Source organism: Gobio gobio (assembly GCF_949357685.1).
Source record: "Gobio gobio genome assembly, chromosome: 8".
In the NCBI taxonomy this organism is placed as follows: Eukaryota; Metazoa; Chordata; class Actinopteri; order Cypriniformes; family Gobionidae; genus Gobio; species Gobio gobio.
In genome coordinates, this window is record NC_137114.1 from 36,665,047 (window position 1) to 36,686,267 (window position 21,221).

Below are 21,221 nucleotides of genomic sequence, written 5' to 3' on the forward strand. Positions count from 1 at the left end.
CCCGGGAAGAATGCAAGTATGCGTTTCCCCCAGTGAGCCTTCTTGCGCAGACTCTGTGCAAAGTCAGGGAGGACAAGGAGCAGGTCTTGTTGGTTGCTCCGTATTGGCCCAACCGGACCTGGTTCCCGGAACTAGTGCTCCTTGCGACAGCACCTCCCTGGCCCATTCCTCTGAGACAGGACCTCCTGACTCAGAGACAGGGCACCCTATGGCACCCGCGTCCAGACCTCTGGAAACTCCATGTCTGGTCCCTGGACGGGACGCCGAGGTTCTAGGTGACCTACCGCAAGCGGTAGTTGACACCATCACTTCCGCTAGAGCCCCCTCTAAGAGGCGCCTCTATGCGTTGAAGTGGAACCTGTTCGTCGATTGGTGCTCTTCTCGCCGAGAAGACCCCCGAAGATGTGCGATCGCATCTGTGCTTACCTTTCTACAGGATGGGTTGGAGCGAAGGCTGTCTCCCTCCACCCTCAAAGTCTATGTTGCCGCTATCGCCGCTAACCATGAGCTAGTAGATGGGAAATCTCTAGGTAAGCACGATCTGATCGTCAGGTTCCTTAGGGGAGCGAGGAGATTAAATCCACCTCGTCCTCCCTCTATACCCTCTTGGGACTTAGCTCTGGTGCTTACTGCACTACAGAGAGAACCCTTTGAGCCTCTGCAGTCAGCTGAGTTGAAAATCCTGTCGTTAAAGACTATACTCCTGATTGCGTTGGCCTCCATCAAGAGGGTAGGGGACCTGCAGGCATTTTCGGTCGACGAATCGTGCCTGGAATTCGGGCCCGGTAACTCTCATGTGATCATGAGACCCCGGCCTGGATACGTGCCCAAGGTTCCCACTACTCCCTTCCGGGACCAAGTGGTGAGCCTGCAAGCGCTGCCTTCGGAGGAGGCAGACCCAGCCTTAGCTTTTCTCTGTCCCGTCCGTGCTCTCCGGACTTACGTGGACAGAACGCAAAGCTTCAGGACCTCAGAGCAGCTCTTCGTCTGTTACGGAGGACAGCAGTAGGGAAAGGCTGTCTCCAAGCAGAGGATGGCCCACTGGATAGTGGATGCCATCGTCTTGGCTTATCAGTCCCAAGACGTGCCCTGCCCGCTCGGGTTAAGAGCCCACTCCACTAGGGGTGTTGCCTCTTCCTGGGCGCTGGCTCGTGGCGCCTCGCTGACAGATATTTATAGAGCTGCGGGCTGGGCGACACCTAACACGTTCGCTAGATTCTATAGCCTCCGTGTAGAGCCGGTATCTTCCTGTGTGCTCACTTCCCATAGTCAGTAACACCGAAATGCCTGTTCTAGTGTCGGCTTGCTGCGCCATTCCCTCCCCTATGGTAGACGGATGCGTGCGCTTATTCTGCTCCAGTCGAGTTCCCCGGAACAGCGAACCCTGTTGAGTCCTCCGCACCCGCGGCAGTCGGACGTGGCGGAGCGTTCGACGCCAGGTCTAACACTCGTATGCATTGGTGGAACTTGTGTTAGGCTGGGTTCCATATGTAGTGACCCCCACGGCGGTCCCATATGTGTATTCTTCCACGGTATGGCTCCCTACGGCGAGCCTGTGTCTTTCCCTCGGCAGAGTGTCCTCTGCCGTTCCAGGTACGTGTTGTTCCCCCTCCACTAATTGGCCGGGGCCACCCCTGGGACTTCCGTATGTTGTGCTGCCCACGGTCAGCCCATACGTGTATTCTCCACATCTTAACTCCCTCTGGGCATGATGTGGCTTCCGCAGCTGCCTTCACAGGCACGCTTTCCCAGTGTTATCCAATACAGTCAGCTGAATGGGTCTTGCGGAACAGCAGCTTGGACTCTCCCTGCGTGAATTCCCGCCCGCATCAGATCGGGGTCTGAAGGGCTCATCGCTGGGCGCTGGAAGTGGTAGTAACTATGGCGTTTTCCATAGGGGATCCCAATTCGTCGGTACGTCCGACGTACGTCGAACGTGACCGACTGAATGGGAACGTCTCGGTTACGTATGGTAACCCTCGTTCCCTGAAGGAGGGAACGGAGACGTACGTCCCGTCGCCACAGTTGCTGTACAATCACTGCAGGTTGAGCCACTACGTTTGGCTCCTCAGTGAAAAACAGCGTGCATTCACTCTCGCTTCCTGTTTATACCCGCAGTGCGGGGCGGAGCGCGAGATGCAAATCTCGCACGCCAATTGTTCATTGGCCGGTTTTAGATAGCTCGAAGCTGATAGGGGCTCCCAGAAGTGATCCCAATTCGTCGGTACGTCCGACGTACGTCTCCGTTCCCTCCTTCAGGGAACGAGGGTTACCATACGTAACCGAGACGTTTTCTCTGTGGCCTTTTTAAATAAAATGTTAAACAATTGTCCTTTTCAACTTTCAATTTAGAATTTTAGAATACTCTTCTTTCCTCAAATCATTGTTTTAGCTAAACTCTTAAAATGAAAAGATGACGGGAATTCAGACGGGAAAGATAATTACCACAATGTTATGCTCTTAAAAGAGACGTTTTCATTTTTTCTCTGCTAACAAAAAGAACAACGGAACAGTAGCAGGTCTGTACAGCACATTATACTTTTGATGCATTACAAAGAAGTAAGTACCGTGGGTCCAGTATTACCTTTTTTTTTTTTTGGACGAAAGAATTACCATCCAGTACTTCACTGCACCATGGTACCATTAGAGTACTTTTTTTTATAAGGATATAAACATTATTTTTTTTCCAGAGAGGGGTTATATTCTACCTGCCAACTTTCCTCCTTCATCACAAAGTATCCGAGCTGCAGTAGTGCTTAACCTGAAAGACCTGCTGCATTGATGATGAGCCACTGGCCCTGGTGCCAATGTTCTGGGGAGGCTGTTCTCTCAACCAAGCCCCTTTCTGTAGGTCAACACCCTGTTTACAGGCTTTAGTCGCCATGTGGAGTGTTCATTAGTGCTTTCGTGGATGAGGGTTGGAGAGAGGTGTGTTTGAGTGTGTTTTGGAGATGCAGGGGGTATTTTCAAGTATCCACCAGACACAGAAGATGAGGTTTATAAGCCTGTGGTGTGGTGATTGGGTTCATATAACAGTTACAAAGATAGTTTTCCCAAAAGTTCCTTGGACAATGTTCTGGTCACACTTATCTATATAATGAAATTGAATGGAGACTTTTATCGAACAAGAAAAATGTAGGGTAGGACCTGGTTTTGCCACCTTCTTCAATTGTTCAGTGGTCCAGAACTGATGCTCACGTGCCACTGTTGGTGCTTTCAGCGGTGGACAGGGGTCAGCATGGGCACCCTGACTGGTCTGCGGCTGTGCAGCCTCATATGCAACAAACTGTGATGCACTGTGTATTCTGACACCTTTCTGTCAGAACCAGCATTAACTTCTTAAACAATTTGAGCTACAGTAGCTCGTCAGTTTGATCGGACCACATGGGCCAGCCTTTGCTTCAATGAGCCTTGGCCGTCCATGAACCTGTCGCCGGTTTACCACTGTTCCTTCCTTGGACCACTTTTGATAGATTCTGACCACTGCAGATCGGGAACACTCTACAAGATCTGCAGTTTTGGAGATGCTCTGACCCAGTCGTCTAGCCATCCCAATTTGGCCCTTATTAAACTCAAATCCTTACGCTTGTCAAGTCAAGTCAAGTCAACTTTATTTATATAGCGCTTTTAACAATGTAGATTGTTTCAAAGCAGCTTTACAGTGTTAAACAGGAAAATAATGCAGCATAATTTTATTCAGCTGTATAGCCATTCTGGAAAATTTTCAAGTATCATACAGTGACAGTGTGGGCCAGCTTGTCCATTTTTCCCGCTTCTAACACATCAAATTTGAGGACAAAATGTTCACTTGCTTCCTAATATATCCCACCCACTAATAGGTAACACATTTTCAACTTTAGAATATCACTTTTAGAACAAGAACATCAGAGAAAATGGGATGGACTATTTTGGACAATCTTGTATGGAGGGCCACATATGCCCCTGAGGGCCCCATCTATATGTAGGCACAATACTTTTATAGAAATATCTTGGTGGTGAGTTCTATTGGCATCTTGGAGACATTGAAATCATTGAAAACTTTCAAGCCAACTCCAGCATGGTGCCTGTGAGTTTTTCCTCTGAAAAAAAAATAATTTTGTATATATAAACATGTGCTGTCTTTTTGTGCTGGTAGGCAAAACAGAAGTATGTGTGCATTCATGTTTACATTGAAATTGACCGTCTTCCCACGTAAAGCTCTACGATGCCATTCTGAATAACAAATATTATGATAGAATAATTCATGCATATGTCCATGCACTAAACCAGCATGTTTGTCGTTCTGTGTCTGTCGCTCCCTGGAGTTCTCATTGTTCTGTGGTAACCGGTTTGCATTTCCCTAGACAACTGTGGTTCTGGCATCTAAAAAGCTTGGAAAAGTGCTCTGTGTGTGCCCGTGTTGGTGCGCGTACACTCACGCATCATCAGTGAAATGAGCCCCTGGCACTGTCACACCTCATCAAAAATCCAAACTTTCTCTGAAGCAGGGTGAGGAAGATAAGCTAGCTAGCTAGATAAATAAATAAACCAATGTGCTCAGAAAAAAAAAACAATGTGAGACAAGCCTGGATTTCCCTCTTGAGTCCTTCCTGTACAGTTTCAAAGCCGTGTCAGTGCAGCTGCAGCTTGCGTGGGGGAATGAAATGCTGGTTTTGTGGCTGATAAAACTTGCGTGTGACCCGATGAGTCATTCAGACGGTGCACACTGCCTGGTGGCCCTTTGTGTTCTCATAAAAGACCTGACTTCTGTAGTGGACACTTACTGGTCAGAGCTACAGGGTGGGACGAAAGAAGGTATTTTGTTGGGTTTGACGGTTGAGACTGACCTGAGTAGTGTTGTCATGTCAAGATTTTGGGTGGCATTGACAAGTTATTATTTTTAACGAAAGCAGATGTTTAGAAATTATGCAAACCCATCGTACTCAGCGTGGGCATTTCGAGCACACTGCCATGGGGACTATACAATTTCAGTACCTGCCGAATATGTACTTTTTTCGCTCCCACATGTTTATTTTGCATGAAGACTGTAGCTAAAAGTCACAACTAAAAGTTTGCTATCCAGCAATCCGATAAAGAATGGTTCATCCAAAAATGAAAATGTTATTTACTCACCCTCATACATCATGCCATGGAATATTCAAATTTTTTCTTCTGTTTCATAAAATATTAGATATTTTTAGATCTGCACAAACGTGATTTAAAAGGCTGTGATTTAATTCAATAAGTTTAAGAAAATGAATTAAGACAGCCATAAATAATATAATTTTTCACATCTAAATTTTTTTACAGTAAAATAATGCAATGATATTATTTCTTATTTTGTTCATATTTATATTTATTTCATATTTATATTTTATTCAGTAATTTATTTATTTTCATATACACTCACCTAAAGGATTATTAGGAACACCTGTTCAATTTCTCATTAATGCAATTATCTAATCAACCAATCACATGGCAGTTGATTCAATGCATTTAGGGGTGTGGTTCTGGTCAAGACAATCTCCTGAACTCCAAACTGAATGTCAGAATGGGAAAGAAAGGTGATTTAAGCAATTTTGAGCGTGGCATGGTTGTTGGTGCCAGACGGGCCGGTCTGAGTATTTCACAATCTGCTCAGTTACTGGGATTTTCACGCACAACCATTTCTAGGGTTTACAAAGAATGGTGTGAAAAGGGAAAAACATCCAGTATGCGGCAGTCCTGTGGGCGAAAATGCCTTGTTGATGCTAGAGGTCTGAGGAGAATGGGCCGACTGATTCAAGCTGATAGAAAAGCAACTTTGACTGAAATAACCACTCGTTACAACCGAGGTATGCAGCAAAGCATTTGTGAAGCCACAACACGCACAACCTTGAGGCGGATGGGCTACAACAGCAGAAGACCCCACCGGGTACCACTCATCTCCACTACAAATAGGAAAAAGAGGCTACAATTTGCACGAGCTCACCAAAATTGGACAGTTGAAGACTGGAAAAATGTTGCCTGGTCTGATGAATCTCGATTTCTGTTGAGACATTCAGATGGTAGAGTCAGAATTTGGCGTAAACAGAATGAGAACATGGATCCTTCATGCCTTGTTACCACTGTGCAGGCTGGTGGTGGTGGTGTAATGGTGTGGGGGATGTTTTCTTGGTACACTTTAGGCCCCTTAGTGCCAATTGGGCATTGTTTAAATGCCACGGCCTACCTGAGCATTGTTTCTGACCATGTCCATCCCTTTATGACCACCATGTACCCATCCTCTGATGGCTACTTCCAGCAGGATAATGCACCATGTCACAAAGCTCGAACCATTTCAAATTGGTTTCTTGAACATGACAATGAGTTCACTGTACTAAAATGGCCCCCACAGTCACCAGATCTCAACCCAATAGAGCATCTTTGGGATGTGGTGGAACGGGAGCTTCATACCCTGGATGTGCATCCCACAAATCTCCATCAACTGCAAGATGCTATCCTATCAATATGGGCCAACATTTCTAAAGAATGCTTTCAGCACCTTGTTGAATCAATGCCAGGTAGAATTAAGGCAGTTCTGAAGGCGAAAGGGGGTCAAACACAGTATTAGTATGGTGTTCCTAATAATCCTTTAGGTGAGTGTAAATTTGTTTTATAGTATTTTTATTATATCGTATTGATATATAATCCCAAAACATTTGCAGCCCTAATTTTTTTTTATCTTTTTTTGTTTTTTTTTACAATCAAAACAAGCGGAGCAAAGAGCTGAGCAAACCTAGAGCTTTACAAAAATTGTATTTTGAATTGCAATCGCAATGCTTATCAATATTGTATCATATTTTACATAATCGTGCAGCCCTCTGGGTGTATGATATTTCAAGAACAAAAATAAGAACCAAAAAGCACCATAAAAGTTTTCCAAATCAGTCATACATTATATTCCATATCTTCTGAAGCCATATGATAGCTTTGTGTGATGAAAAGACTGAAATCTGAGAACTGGACCAATTGGTTCATTCAAAAGTACCGTCTGAGTAAAGAGTGATTTGTTCAGACTGATTCAATCCCTGGGTTCAGCTCACTGACTTGAACAATCTTCAGAATATCTCATTTTCCACTAAAGAAAAAAAGTCATCTGAGTTTTGAACAGCATGGGGATGAGTAAATAATGACTAAGCCCTATTCGGATAGTAATTGTTAAGCATGTGGATGTCTGTAAAAATAAATTGCATGATAAAACTCATGCATTCGGATGGTGATTTATTCCAGCTGGAGTAGCAAGTTTTACTCACGTGGTCAGTCGTATGAGTCAAGTCTTAAGCTTGGATTACTAAGAATACATTCATATTTATTGTAATAGGAAAATAATATCCTATTTATTATTTGATTATTTAAATCTCCTGTTTAAAAATAGGAAGATGGATGCGCTATAGTTAAAATGGTAAAATTATGGATGTCTTTTTAAAAATGCGGAAATAAGTTATTAATACAGTGTCTTATTTACATGAGGTAAACATAAAGCTGCTTGGTTTATAATTTTTTTATGTATATAATTGCTGCCATAATAACGACCCATTTCAAATGTTTATGTGCTTCTCTTCTCTTTTTCTTTTGAGCGGTGATATGAATATTCTTCCATTTTAGTAAAACAAATATAGGCTAGGTCTATTTCAAAAAAGCTTTATAAAAGTGTCTCAACCTCCTCACTGTCTGTTTCAAGCGTCAGCTCCCAAAGTGTGTCCGAAAAGTAAGATAATATAATCCTAATATATGTTTGTTTCCTTTGGTTCCTCTTTTCGTGATCGATATAACCCTCTAATCTTGTCATAATTGTAATACGTTTGTTAGTTGGACTGTCGTGCTCGTTCGACCTGGATTACCATAGTAACACACATTGCTTTCACTTATTGATGATATCGTACCCTCTGCCGGCTTGCACAGCAGATTCTGTTTGTTTTGGTGATTTGAAATCAACATAGGTTACCAGAAAGCACTTACCCCACCTTTAATCACTGCTCTCTTTATTGCCATACACACAGGTTATAACTGTATTCAGATGATGGCGATCATGGAACATGCTTACTACGCTAGCTTCGGTTACCAGATCACGAGTTTCTTCGCAGCATCAAGGTAAATATATCTGAAACTGGAAAATGTTTAATGTGTACGTTTTTATAAACCGTTGTTTTCTGACTAACAGTCTTAAGCTCTGTTCCAAACCTAGTGAGCTGCCTTGCTTCACTGAGTTGCTTGTCCATCTAGTGCATGCTTACATAGCAAAACAATGGAAGTGTTTGACCGTTGCACTCATGTCTCGTGTATTTTTCAGCATCTCCTTCATGAGCGTAGCATTCTACCTCGCTGCCTCTCACATTTTATGTTCTGTGTGAATCACCCCTTAGGGACCATTCACACAGAATGGGTTTTTGCACTCCACTCAACTAGAGTCACTGGCTTCCGGTAACAGCCATACCCGAGTCTAGTTCCAGCGGAAGAGCGACCTCTGGCCCGACGCATGACGTATTGACGAACGCAGAAACGCAGACGAAAGAGCGGAACAAATCACCGGTCGTGAAAGTCTAAAACAAGAATTTTTAAAGAGAAATGTCGGAGGAGCTTGAGTTTGTTGCCCAGTCCTATTTGTTTGAACCATGAGAGGTAGGGGTGTGCATTGGGACTGCCCTCACAATTCGATTCGATTACGATTCACCAGGTAACGATTCGATTCAATTCGATTCTACGATGCATTGCGATGCATCAAAATTCTACTTCACACAACAAGGCAAATTTTTAATCAGTCATGAGGCAATACAAGCAGTCAGATATTGAACAACAGATTGTATTGGCTGCTATGTGTGTATTATCACTCTCCTGTATCTTTGACATAAATGTCATTAAATAAAATAAAATAGAATGGTACAGGGTATTGGATATGGCATTTTCAAACCTGAAAAAGAAAACATAAATCACTGCTTTCAGTGCTTTGAATGAGAAATGTTTCTCTTCTCTCTGCTTTAGAACCATTTGAAATTATATAGAGCAATAATAACCAACTAAGCCAACTTTTTCCAGCAGTGAACATAAGTGTTTTTTCTTACACACAGTAAAAAGCTTTAAGACAGGGCACTTCATGAACTCCTGTGCAAATATTAATCCGTAATTACAGTCACACTATTGTAACAACAACCACCACCCAGGCACCCAGCAATAAAAATATTCAGTGCACGTAACGTTGACACTAGGGACTCGTCAATTCTCGTGCTTGATTTTAGTGTGGCAGGGCGTAAGCAGCGCATATTTTTTTCGGCGCCCATGTTAACAGATTAGAGCATTCACATCGCACGCAGAGACGGCAGCGCATCGCAGGAGCAGAAGCAGCAGTGCCGCGATCGGTTCGGCGCCGAGTCTATTTTTGCCGCGCTGCTCACGCTGATTTAAAGCCACAGTGGATTGTTCTTGATCAAAACTGACCAGATTAACATGGAAAATAACAAATTTCACCATGAAATCATGTAGTGAAGTGCCCAGTGTGTTTCACAATCACCATATGACATCCAGAGCTGTTAAAAAAAATTAAAACACAACACTGCCAGAAGTTTTTGCCCAACCTTCAAAAGCCTGTTTAAATGATTAAAACTAGAAGCATATATTCACTTTAATGTTAACTTACATTTATCATGTGAACTACTTATATACAACAAGTTATATGCATGTGTGTTAGTTTGGGACAGAGGGGAACGCGGTCGCATTTGCTGCCCATCATAAATCAAAGCACGAGACAGACGGGGCTCGGAGGAGAAGACCGGAAAATGTGACATAATGTACAATATTTGTCTGTATTTGCAATATCTGCGCGAGACAAACGCTGCCAGTGTGAATCCACAATGGGGGCGTTGGCTCCGGCTCTCCATACCCACCGCTCCGCGTGAAGCCGGCGTCAGAATCCGAAATGTGCCCAGATATCCGCTTTCCAAGCTTTGGGTACGTTTTTAATTACCCGTCTATCGCGGTCATCTCCCTCCGCCTCAGCCATCTTGATTGTTGTTGTTATGACCCTGGAAGTAATTGAAACTTCACAACTTTATTGTCCAACTCAAGTCCAGAAAATAAACGGTGACATAATCGATTATGGCACTTTGCCGCATCGATGCTGAATCGTGCATGCCCCGCATTGCGATGCATCGCTGAATCGATTATTGTTGACACCACTAATGAGAGGCATCTACTCTCATCTAAGCTTACGCTACTCCTACATCCTTAGTCATGCGTCAGGTCAGCGGTCACTCTTCAGCCGGAACTCGACTCGCGTACAGCTGATACCGAAATATATATGTAGGCTATATATGTAGTTTTCTCTTACAAAAACGCATCACTTCACTCCAATTATGTTTGGATGAAAGAGGAAACTCATATACACCTAGGATGGCTTGAGGGTGAGGGAATTATGGGATAATTTTCCTTTTTAGGTGAACTAACCCTTGAAGTATTTCATAAATGCAAGCTAAGCTTTCAAAGCCACACGCTGGTGACCCCTGCTGGTCAGAGCAGTGTAAAATGCAGCGAAAACATGCACCAAACATGCATAAAAACAGTGTTTTATTGAAGGTGTAATCTATTAAATGCAATTAACAAATCATTTAATACCATTAAATATGAAGTGTCTTTTATAATATGTTGTTTTATTCAATTTTAAGGCTTTATTTGTTTATGGAGACCTTGGTTAATCAGAGACTTTTAATTTCATTGCTTCCATTGTATTATGCAGATGTGTCATTAAACGTCTACAAATTTCTACAATTGATCTGAGATCAGGTAAAAATCATATATAGACGATGGTTGATTGGGTTCACAGAGATCGCCCCTATCGGTGAACCATTTGAAATATGACTGAAATCACGTGACTTTAGCAGTTTGATACACATGACTGAAACAAATGATTCGCAAAGGTTTCGAAGCTTCACAAAGCATGTTTCAAAAGCGCCCATCACTACTCAAGGCTCATGTCTCACGCTGGAACACTTCTTATAACCCTCTGGGGTTCTTCATTTAAGGGTCACACTCAGGACCTTCGGGTCAAAAATGACCCGGAGGGCGGGATTAAGATAAAAAAGATTTGAGTAAAATCAATGAAATATATATTCTTATCTTTTCTTTTTTGGTGTTTTGAGATAATTGTATGATTTATAATTAATATTTATGCAATAATTATGACCCATTTTTCCCCATTGAATATAATAAAAAATGTATATACAGTATATATATATATATAATTTTTTTTATTAAAGCTGTATTTCATTTTAGAGTAAAGCCTAGGCCTCATGAAAGCAATTTTTTAAATGAGATCGGTGCCATGTGGTGGACACATTGAGCATTTTTATCACGCAATAGCAAATTTTTACCACTATAGTGGATCTTGCGTTTTATAAAAAAAATCATAAAAATCGTAGCTTCATCGGAATGGTCCGAAACTTGGTGACTTTATTGGTACTTGGTATATGAACACCCCAAAACATTGGGGATAGGATTTGAAAAGTCTAAGTGGTCGTAAAAAAAACTGTCAAACTCAGGACCTTCGGGTCAAAAATGACCCCCATCGGAAATGAATGGGAAATCAGTTTTTTTCTGCATACAATCTACAAATCAGCCAGGATGCAGAAAAAAAGGACTCAACAGGTGGTGAATGGGTGAATCTCTAAAACATCAAGAGTGCAAAACAGACAAAAAAACTCACACACTTATACACACAAAAACACACGCACACACAAATTAACGCGTGCCATTCCAAAAGCTAATTGTGTTTTTGTGTGTGTGAGTTTTTTTGTCTGTTTTGTACTCTTGATGTTTTAGAGATTCAACCCTTCACTGTTGAGTCCTTTTTTTCTACATCCTGGCTGATTTGTAGATTGTATGCACAAAAAAACTCATTTTTGACCCGAAGGTCCTGAGTGTGACTATTTTTGTTTACGACCACTTGGACTTTTCAAATCCTGTCCCCAATTTTTTTGGGTGTTCATATACCAAGTACCAATAAAGTCACCAAGTTTCGGACCATTCCGATAAAGCTAAGTTTTTAAAAAAATGTTATTTTAAAAAATTCGGGTCAGAAATGACCTAAGAGCCCCAGAGGGTTAAATATTAACACGTTTCCTAAAGCTTTGACCTGATCATAACCCTTCTTTTTCCAGTGATATTCCTCTGACCTTTTTGTCTCTCAGCCATCTCTCTTTCTACAAATGTCCCTCTCGCTCACTCTCTCTCCTCCCCCATCATGAGTGGACATGCCCCCTGCTGCTGATTGGCTACAAGTGTGTTGTGGTGCTCGGCCTGATCCACTTTCAACAGTTTTTCTCAGAAATCACTTACTGCACCTTTAAGTGATTGATCTAGAACACTCTAAAATTACCCTGAAAGTCAACTCTAGCTCTAGGGCACACTCAATGAAAAGGACACTGAGGACCATAACATGGTACCATTTGCTCATTTTTATTTTCAGAATGTTTAAAATGAGGTAACTATAAACTAAAAACTATAGGCGCACACACACCATGGAGACTCTGTCCCACAACTGTGGCCCCAAATCACAGAGAGGCGCCTCTGACGGGGCCGATAATCTCCCTGTAAACACATTTGCAGTTAATCCTGTGGAGAGGTAGAGACCTCAGATAAAGGAAGACAGGCAGGAATTCTTTATTTATGTTCTTTATTCCGTCGGTTGCCCTTACCAGCTAGCGCTGGAGACAGCCTATAGCGCGAGTATAATGTATACAGAGTAATTTCACCCATGATTGATCTCCCTGAGCCGTTTAAAAAGTGCAAGGTCTGGATGCTGGGAAGGGGCGGAGGCCGAGGGGAGGGGTATTGTTGTGTCACATTTGCCAGGGGAAAGCGATATGATGATACCTGGAGGACAGATGAAGCATCATGGAGCAATTACACGAAGGAGATACGTGAAGAAGTGCTGATGGAAATGCGCCACTCTCGCCCTTTGTTCCGCAAGGAGCAATATGTCACCCCGAATGGAGGCTTTGACCTCTGCTCAGCGTCCATGACGGTGTAAACGATCTGAGATTGATTTTTATTTACTGCCATATTTGTTTGTTTTTACACGGCAATTGGGCTGCACGGTTGATGTATTCGCACTGCCGTCAGTGCTAAACACAGCTGTTGTGTAGGGGGGCGTCTTTCTGAGATAAAAACACGCACAACATGCATAACATATGTAATATGGCAGAACCGGGATGGTATCCAGGTTTTAAGTTCGGACCCACTTTATATTAGGTGGCCTTAACAACTATGTACTAACATTTAAATTAATCATTTGATACAATGCACTTATTGTGTACATGCATGTTTTTAGATTGTACTTGCATTTTAAAATGTTGTTTTCAGTTCATCCTTTCATCAAAATCAATTAACCAGTTCATCAAAATGAATGTCAAATGTTAAAATATAACCTTCTTCCTTTTAAATACTTTGGTCAGTTTAAAAATAATGTATGCAATTTTATATGCTTTATTTGAAAGTATTAAAAGAGAAGTGTATTCTTGTCTAACCTTGTATTGTTCAACTGGTTGAGGTTGATTTATGGGATTTAGAAAGTAATAAGTAATGCAATACATTTTAGAGCGAGTAATTAGAACAGTAATCAAATTACATTGTTGATGTAATTAGTAGCTAGTAAGTAATTAGATTGATTTTTTTTTTTTACATCTAAATATTTTATATTATATTAGTTTTGAGTCGTTAAAATGTATTTAGTTTAGTTAAAGTGGGCATGAAATCAAATTTTACAATTCCTATTTTTATATTTAATATTGTAGTGTTTACTATAACTGATTTATCTGTGCACTTCATTATTTAAAAAAAAATCATTTACCCTTATAATCTTTAATCAAATATGTTAACTTTACCTCCCCCATCGAAACGACTTCTCTTCTCTCCCAGTCATGTGCTATGGCATGAGGGCGGGGCTATCGCCCCGTCTCATTTCTGCACCGCCTCTCAGGAAACTGTCACTGATCGTATGAATATGAAGGTTCGGTGCATTTTTCTCAGTGCACAAAATACTTTCTTCAGGAAGGTCTTGAGGCAAAAAGAGAGAAAAATATGAGAAATAAAAGCTTTTTTTATGTAAAAATGACTCAATATAGTCGGACGAACAGCTGGTCGTGACGGCTCGCACTTATAAGGGAGAGCTGAGAAAAAAAGTTTTACAGAAATAAAGCCATAAAAGGCTTAAAATTAGTGAAATCTGTAGCATAAACCAGCGAAAAGTGAGGAAATATGCTCAGTAACATATGTAGAAAAGATTTAGAGAGAAAATAAATGTATTTAAGAGATAGATCGAGTTTTTCCTCCACAACTGGGTGCAAACTTGCAATCTAATCCCTCTAATGCCTCCATTTTGTTAGCAACTTCCAACAATCCAATCAATTCCCGAAGGACGAAATCAAGCCTCGCCCTACATTTTTTTCTAATTTCAGAAGTCGTTTCACTCGGATATACGTCACAATAAGGAGAAAAAGACGATCTCAACTTCCGTTTCACTTTCCTTTTTTTTCCAATTTATTTTTATTTAAGTTTACCAATTTTATAAACTTATATAATATAATATAAAAATGGATCACAGTTCCAATGAAAACTAAATGAATCACTGCTCCAATGAAAACTAAATGAAAGCTGAAATTAAAATAAATATATTAAAGCTGCAGTCCGTAAATTCACGCAGGGACTGTGCTCCTCCGCAGCGGTTCCTACCAGTCAGGTCTGAAATAGTCCCAATATAAACACTTATTATAAGTGTACCATATTGATTCAGGTTAAGAGAAAAACGCGGCTTGAAAACAACGTTCTAATGCACTGCAAACGGCGAGCGCGCATCGCTCGTCACTTCAAGCGAAGATCGCGCTGTTCTTGTGAGTTTTCGAAAGTTGGGACCTAATATGATCATCAGACCAAATTTCTATGAGGCTCCGCACCTCCTAACTACTCAACCTTCGCTCCAGAGTTCATTTGAAAGTGTACCGAGACCACCTCTTCAAGGAACCACCTCTTTGGTGCGCACCGAGTGCGATTGCTGCTTTCACACCTGACCAAACGAACCGCACCAAAGGGGAAAAGGAACTCTAGTACGATTTAACTGAACTAAATGAGGCAGGAGTGAAAGCACCCTTAAAAGAAGTCAAATTGACCTTGAGATTGGAATGAGACTACATGTACAAAACAAAACAAAAAGTTTCACACTCACATTTTTGAAGAAAGCAGATGTTCTGTATTCTGCAAGCCTATGTGCATGTTGTGTTTTGCGATACACTACGAAAGATATCTCTCTGCTTTTCAAAAGAATTGGTCTTAACACTCAAACTGATTCAGATTCAAGCTCATCCCAAGAATGAGACCATGAAGCTTCACAGACAACCTCTGCCCAGACTGCACTGATATCTGCCTTCATCTGTTCTTCTCTCCAGTCGTTACGGCACCCCAGAGGAACTCAAGGAGCTGATTGACGTGGCTCACTCTCTGGGTATCATCGTCCTGCTCGATGTGGTGCACAGCCATGCATCCAACAACACAGAGGACGGGCTGAACCAGTTTGACGGCTCTGACTCCTGTTTCTTCCACAGTGGGCCCCGTGGAGTACACAGCCTCTGGGACAGCAGACTCTTCAACTACTCTAGGTGAGACTAAAGTTTGTTTTTCACATTTCAAACACCCCATGCTTCACAAGAGTTACTCGGCTCTCTCATCATACAACACCTTTTGTTACATGGCGTTGTGTAACATACAAGCTCTGTTCTAAAATCTAGGTTCTGTTCCAAAACCTAGTGAGCTGCTTACAGAAGTGGAATAGGCACGCTTTCCACCGGAAGGCTGTTCCAATAATTATGTTGCATTCTAAGATACCTTGGTTTGCCAGATTGCTCTCCATTTCCCTTTGGAAACTACTGTACAGTTGAAATTTAAACCAATGCTGCATTCACGCCAGATCACAGTAATCAAGTTTATAATTTTTTATACATGATTAAACTCATTTTTCAAAGTCAGTGTAATGTAATTTAAGTTGAAATGACTTAAACATCCAAGTTAATTGTAACTAAAAAAATGTAATGCAGCAACTTTTTTACAGTTTACGAGATGACAAGCTGTTAGATTGAATTATTAATTTCTACCAATGCCAAAATTAATTTGCAGTGGTCAGGTGGCCCAAGTCGGAGCTCTCAGAAAATTCGACGAGGACATGAACGTCAGAATCTTGTAGTTACTGTAATTACGACATGCCATGAATTGACCTTAATACTTGGCAAGTAATGTAAATGCAGTTATTGCGACAAGCTAATACAATTTGTACAATAAAATTAATTAATTAAATAAATGCATCAATTCATATTTTCTGTGCAATCACAAAATGCATAGCGACAAGCTTAGTAAAAAAAAAAAATCTGTCTGTTTGGCGCGCTTAATAAAGATTATTAAAGGTCCCATGATATGAAAATTTCACTTTATGAGATTTTTTAACATTAATATGAGTTCCCCTAGCCTTTATATGGTCCCCAAGTGGCTAGAAATTTCGACAGGTGTAAACCGAGTTCTGGGTGTCCTGCTCTGCCTTTGAGAAAATGAAAGCTCAAATGAGCCGATCTGGAATCTTCCCTGTATGTCGTCATACAGGGAAAGGTTACCCCCCCCCCCCTTCCTCTGCTTTGCCAGCCCAGAGAATTTGGAGAAAATGGATTCAGTTTATTTTAGTCGCAATGTCAGCACAGGCTTTACAAACAGACTTTTACATATGGATTCGACAGCACCGCCACAAACAGTGAGTAACAGTGTTCATTAATGCCTGATCTGTGATCAGTGATTTCTGATGTGTAGCTAATCATTCAAGTTCACACAGACTTTCTTTCTAAATCCTTTTATACTGTTTATGCATCAGTGAATCAAGCCAGCGACTTAACGATCAACTTCATATAGTTTCTGTTAGTAGCATGAAACAAATCTGTTATTTAAATTGTGATTAGAGCTAGATTAGCGATCAAAGAACACTCTCTTTATAATGTTCGTAGCTGTCGATCACACGTTGCGTGTATATCTGCACTCAAACACACTTGCCCAAACTGCCGTTATAATGAATGACGCTACACAACGAAGCTCTTACTGTATTCATTTCAATATTGTGTTTGCTGTTAGTTGTGGTGAAAGCATTTCTTGAGAGAAAACGCGTTGCAATGACGAGATCACTGCATTCACGCGATCACAGACTGTCTGTGTACTCAATGCTCATCTCTGCAGCCTTTCATGTGATGGGAAAAGATCTAAAAACAATGCTATAAACAACACTTTCACGATTCGTTAATCTCGACAGCTGTAATGGTAAAAAAAAAAAAACATTGTAAAAGTATTCAAGAGGGGTTCCACATGTTACAAAGTTCATAGAATAAGGAGGAAGAAGACAGGACGGCGTGACTGGGACTCGTGTTTATTCAGAACTCTCAGATACAAACAAAATAAACTCGTGCTCACCGCGCTCCCAACAACTCAATACAATATAACTTTCTCAGCAATCTTTCTCCAGCTCTCCATCTCTCTGGTCCACGAGTGCCCAGTCCGTCTCTCTCTCTGGCAGCGCTTGCAGACCTTGCTAAACCACGCCCCCTCCGCAACCTAATACTAATACTCAAATCTTTACAAAATCTAATACTCATTTCAAATGCAAAGATGTCAGCCAATCACAACAGTGGGCGTTTTCACTGAAGTCTCAGAGCAGACACGCCCCTTCAAACAGAGCATTCAAGCCAGAGGGCTAATATCAAGATAGAACAAAATGCCTTTTATTTCTAAATTATGATATTTTATGATGTAAAAATCATACTAACAATATAAGTACACCTCAGGAAACATTATAAAATAATACAAACATCCATGCCATGGGACCTTTAATAGAGTTATATTTGTTCCCACCAATTGCTGCACAATGGTGGTCTATGAGAACTAGGGTTGGGTACCGAAATCCGGTTCCAATATGGCACCGGTACTTATATAACCGGTATGTACCGGACCGAATCAGAACGCAGATTTCGGTTCCTCATTTCGGTCCCAAAATTCAAACGTGCTTTCGGGTGCTTTGGCTGGCACCGAGCCAGAGACACGCTCAGCGCTGGTCACATCACAACTCATGACAACTATTCAGTGTTTTCAACGACATCATGTTTATTCCAGGTTTCAGACATTTAAATGCTCATAAGTAGGCTACTAGCAAAAAACACACACTGATGTCTATGAAAGCGGCAATGACAATCCTTTCAGGCGGTTATAATTTGACTAACGTTAACGTTACATGTTTTATTCACATCAGATACATGCACATTAAATAGTAGCTATATTGGTTACTCTATTCTTCTTCCAGTTCACTGGTCACTTACTTTCATGTAACGTTATTTTGTAAGACGAGAATGAACTCAAGTGTTGTAAATCCGACAGATCCGATTCTGAGGCGCAAACTAACATGGCGCCGCCCATTGCGCTTTATAGATCAACTAACACACATTGACTCACACATTTGAACATCAGATAGTTCGTGACACAGTTAAGAAGTTTGTGAATATTTTGAATAAAAAGAAAAAAAGAAATAAACCCGATACAGCTGAGATTTCAGCGCTATTGCGGCTGCTGTGTCATGTGAGAAACATGACGCGTCGTCATGGAAACATTAAGGCAATGCGTTCTAAAATATTTAGCCAGAGAAAATGATCATATTTCAAAATAAAGCTGAAGCTCGAAGCTGGTTAGTAGCATACCGAGAATACAGACTAGGCTAACTGCTGTTATTACTGTAACTGTTATTTAGAGTTATATTAGGCTTGTTGTAGTTGGGTTAGGTGGCTATTAGGTTTTACTGTGAATTTGTAAATAAGTCAATTGTGTTTTGTATTTATTTATATTCATACATTTAAGTATACATTAAACTTTTAATAAATGGTTCAATTTAAATAAATAAATAAAAAGCCATTTAATGTTATCCACCTCGTTTTGTGGCCATTAAAAAAAAAAAAAAAAGTATCTGTTCAGGCACCGTTTAGGCACCGGAACCGTTTTAAAAGTATCGGTTTGGCACCGGAATCGGAAAAAACCCAAACGATACCCAACCCTAATGAGAACAGTCTATTAACAGTCCCAAAAAGAGGCGGTCCAGAGGCAGAACAGTCTAGAATAGTGACAGCTATCGTAACTCTGTGATTGAATATGATTGAACAATCTGGCCTTTTCGCACTTTGGTGGTGCATTTCCCTATCACCCTAATGAAGAAACCGCCCCTGCATTCAAATATGAATTATATTGATAAACAGTTTTTGTTTTGTTTATTAGACTAGCACACAATTAGATTAGCAACATTATTACACAAGTCATTATTTTGCATATATGTTGTCATAATTAGTACTACTGTTGCTGGAAGCCTGTGATTATAGTTTACAAAGTTTTAAATATAGATTTTTTTCATACAAAACCACATCACTTCGCTTCAGAAGGCATTTATTAACTCACTGGTAGCCTATGGGATTAATTTTATGATAGATGGATGTGCTTTTTGTAGCTTCAAAAACTTTTTTACTCCCATTATAAAGCTGGGAAGAACCAGGATATTATTTAATATAACTCTGAAGAAAGTCATATACACATAGGAAGACTTGCGGCAGAGTACATTATGGGATAATTTTCATTTTTGGGTGAACTATTCCTTTAATACATTTTCTTTGCTCTAATTTTGCTTAAATTAATACCAACCACTCAAGTTTACTGTTCTAGAACTATGTGGGTATGTGTGTGTGTGTGTGTGTGTTCTTGAGCTGTGCTCGCAGGTCATATCTCTGTAATTAATAATGTGGCATGGAATTATGCTTCCATAATTAGTTCACCTCATCAGCACTTTTGTTTGCCCATAATCAAGCATTAACATGTCCTTATCTCACGCAATGGAATATTCATGTAAAATTCTTAAAGCATTTAAAGATGCTTTCTGTTTATGAATAATCATTGCAGTATTTGCCTATGTAGACTCATTCATCTTTGAAAACAAAGAGACAATGCTAAAGAGCTAAGAGGCTTAGAAATGTGGAACCCACTGTAGACCAAGTTAAATTATTTTAACTTGAATTATTTTAAATTCAATATAAAAGGAGATCTTTACACTGCTTACAAAGGTTTGGAACGACATGATGACTTTTCATTTATGGGTGAACTGTCCCTTTAAATACCAAGAACAGATCAAATTGTTGCAGTCACTGTAGATTATGTTTAAGGCAAGTAACTGGAACTTATATTTGACCGGTCAGATTTTTCATCATTATAGCTAAAAATGCACTGTATTTCTATTGCCATTAGGTTTTCATCACAACAATATGCCAGATAATATGTTAATTTTAATTTTCTTTTTCTTTTTTTTCTTCCCCCGAACCCATACTGAGCGAGTCTTTAAATTAGAGCACCTACTGTACTCTATTTGCCTCTGGCAGTATTCCCACTGCTCCGTCTTGGGCTGACAGCAATTACTTCAATGTTGTATATGAAACCCCTCTGCCAACGCGCAGTGTGAATTCTCCATCAATATGTCCTTCCTCATTGTTCACTGCCTTTGTCTCTGAAGTCTTGCATGTTAAATATGCAATCTAAAATTAATCTAATCACTTTCAAAATGCAATAATTGCCACGCTGTTCTGTTTCAAATAATGTACTCGGAATAAAAATGTTGTCCATTTAAAAAATGTATTGGATATATTTCTCACGGTATTCTTGTTTATTAAATAATGTAAATGAGTGAAGCATTTTGAGTAAGAGCACGTCCGGAAGCGGAATTTTTGCTTTCATAAACCAATAGCATGGATATGGGATGTTCAGTAAATTTTATTTATTAATAATCACAATAAATAATTATTCTGCCTTGTAAAATAGACCAAAAACTTAACTGAAGCCTTCTGATGAAGTCTTCATAGAAATGTTTTGCATTAATATACAATTAAACCCATGTGCGGCCGTATTTTATGTTTTAAAATCCCCCTGCAGTCGATAATTGTATCCCTTAAAACTCTTTGGTAATCAAAATGACATATTTTAACTTTTTTTTTTTGTGTGTGAAAAATTCATTCATTCATTCATTCATTTCTCTTTTATTCCTTTCATGAAAATGGATTATTTGTACAAGGCATATAAAATTCATTTGAAGTTTTCCTTTACATTTACATCAGAAAGGAGCAGATGGAAGAATAATATTC

The 21,221-nt window shown here is 40.4% G+C and overlaps 1 protein-coding gene across 1 annotated transcript in view; it reads left to right on the top strand.

Moving 5' to 3' along the window:
- gbe1b (glucan (1,4-alpha-), branching enzyme 1b) overlaps positions 1–21,221 on the top strand; it is a 203,341-nt gene that overhangs the window by 52,008 nt on the left and 130,112 nt on the right. Inside the window, exons 6-7 of the mRNA XM_079823996.1 lie at positions 8,001–8,091; positions 15,429–15,638. Of these exons, the coding sequence (XP_079680122.1) occupies positions 8,001–8,091; positions 15,429–15,638 (301 nt within the window). The remainder of the gene's footprint in view (positions 1–8,000; positions 8,092–15,428; positions 15,639–21,221) is intronic.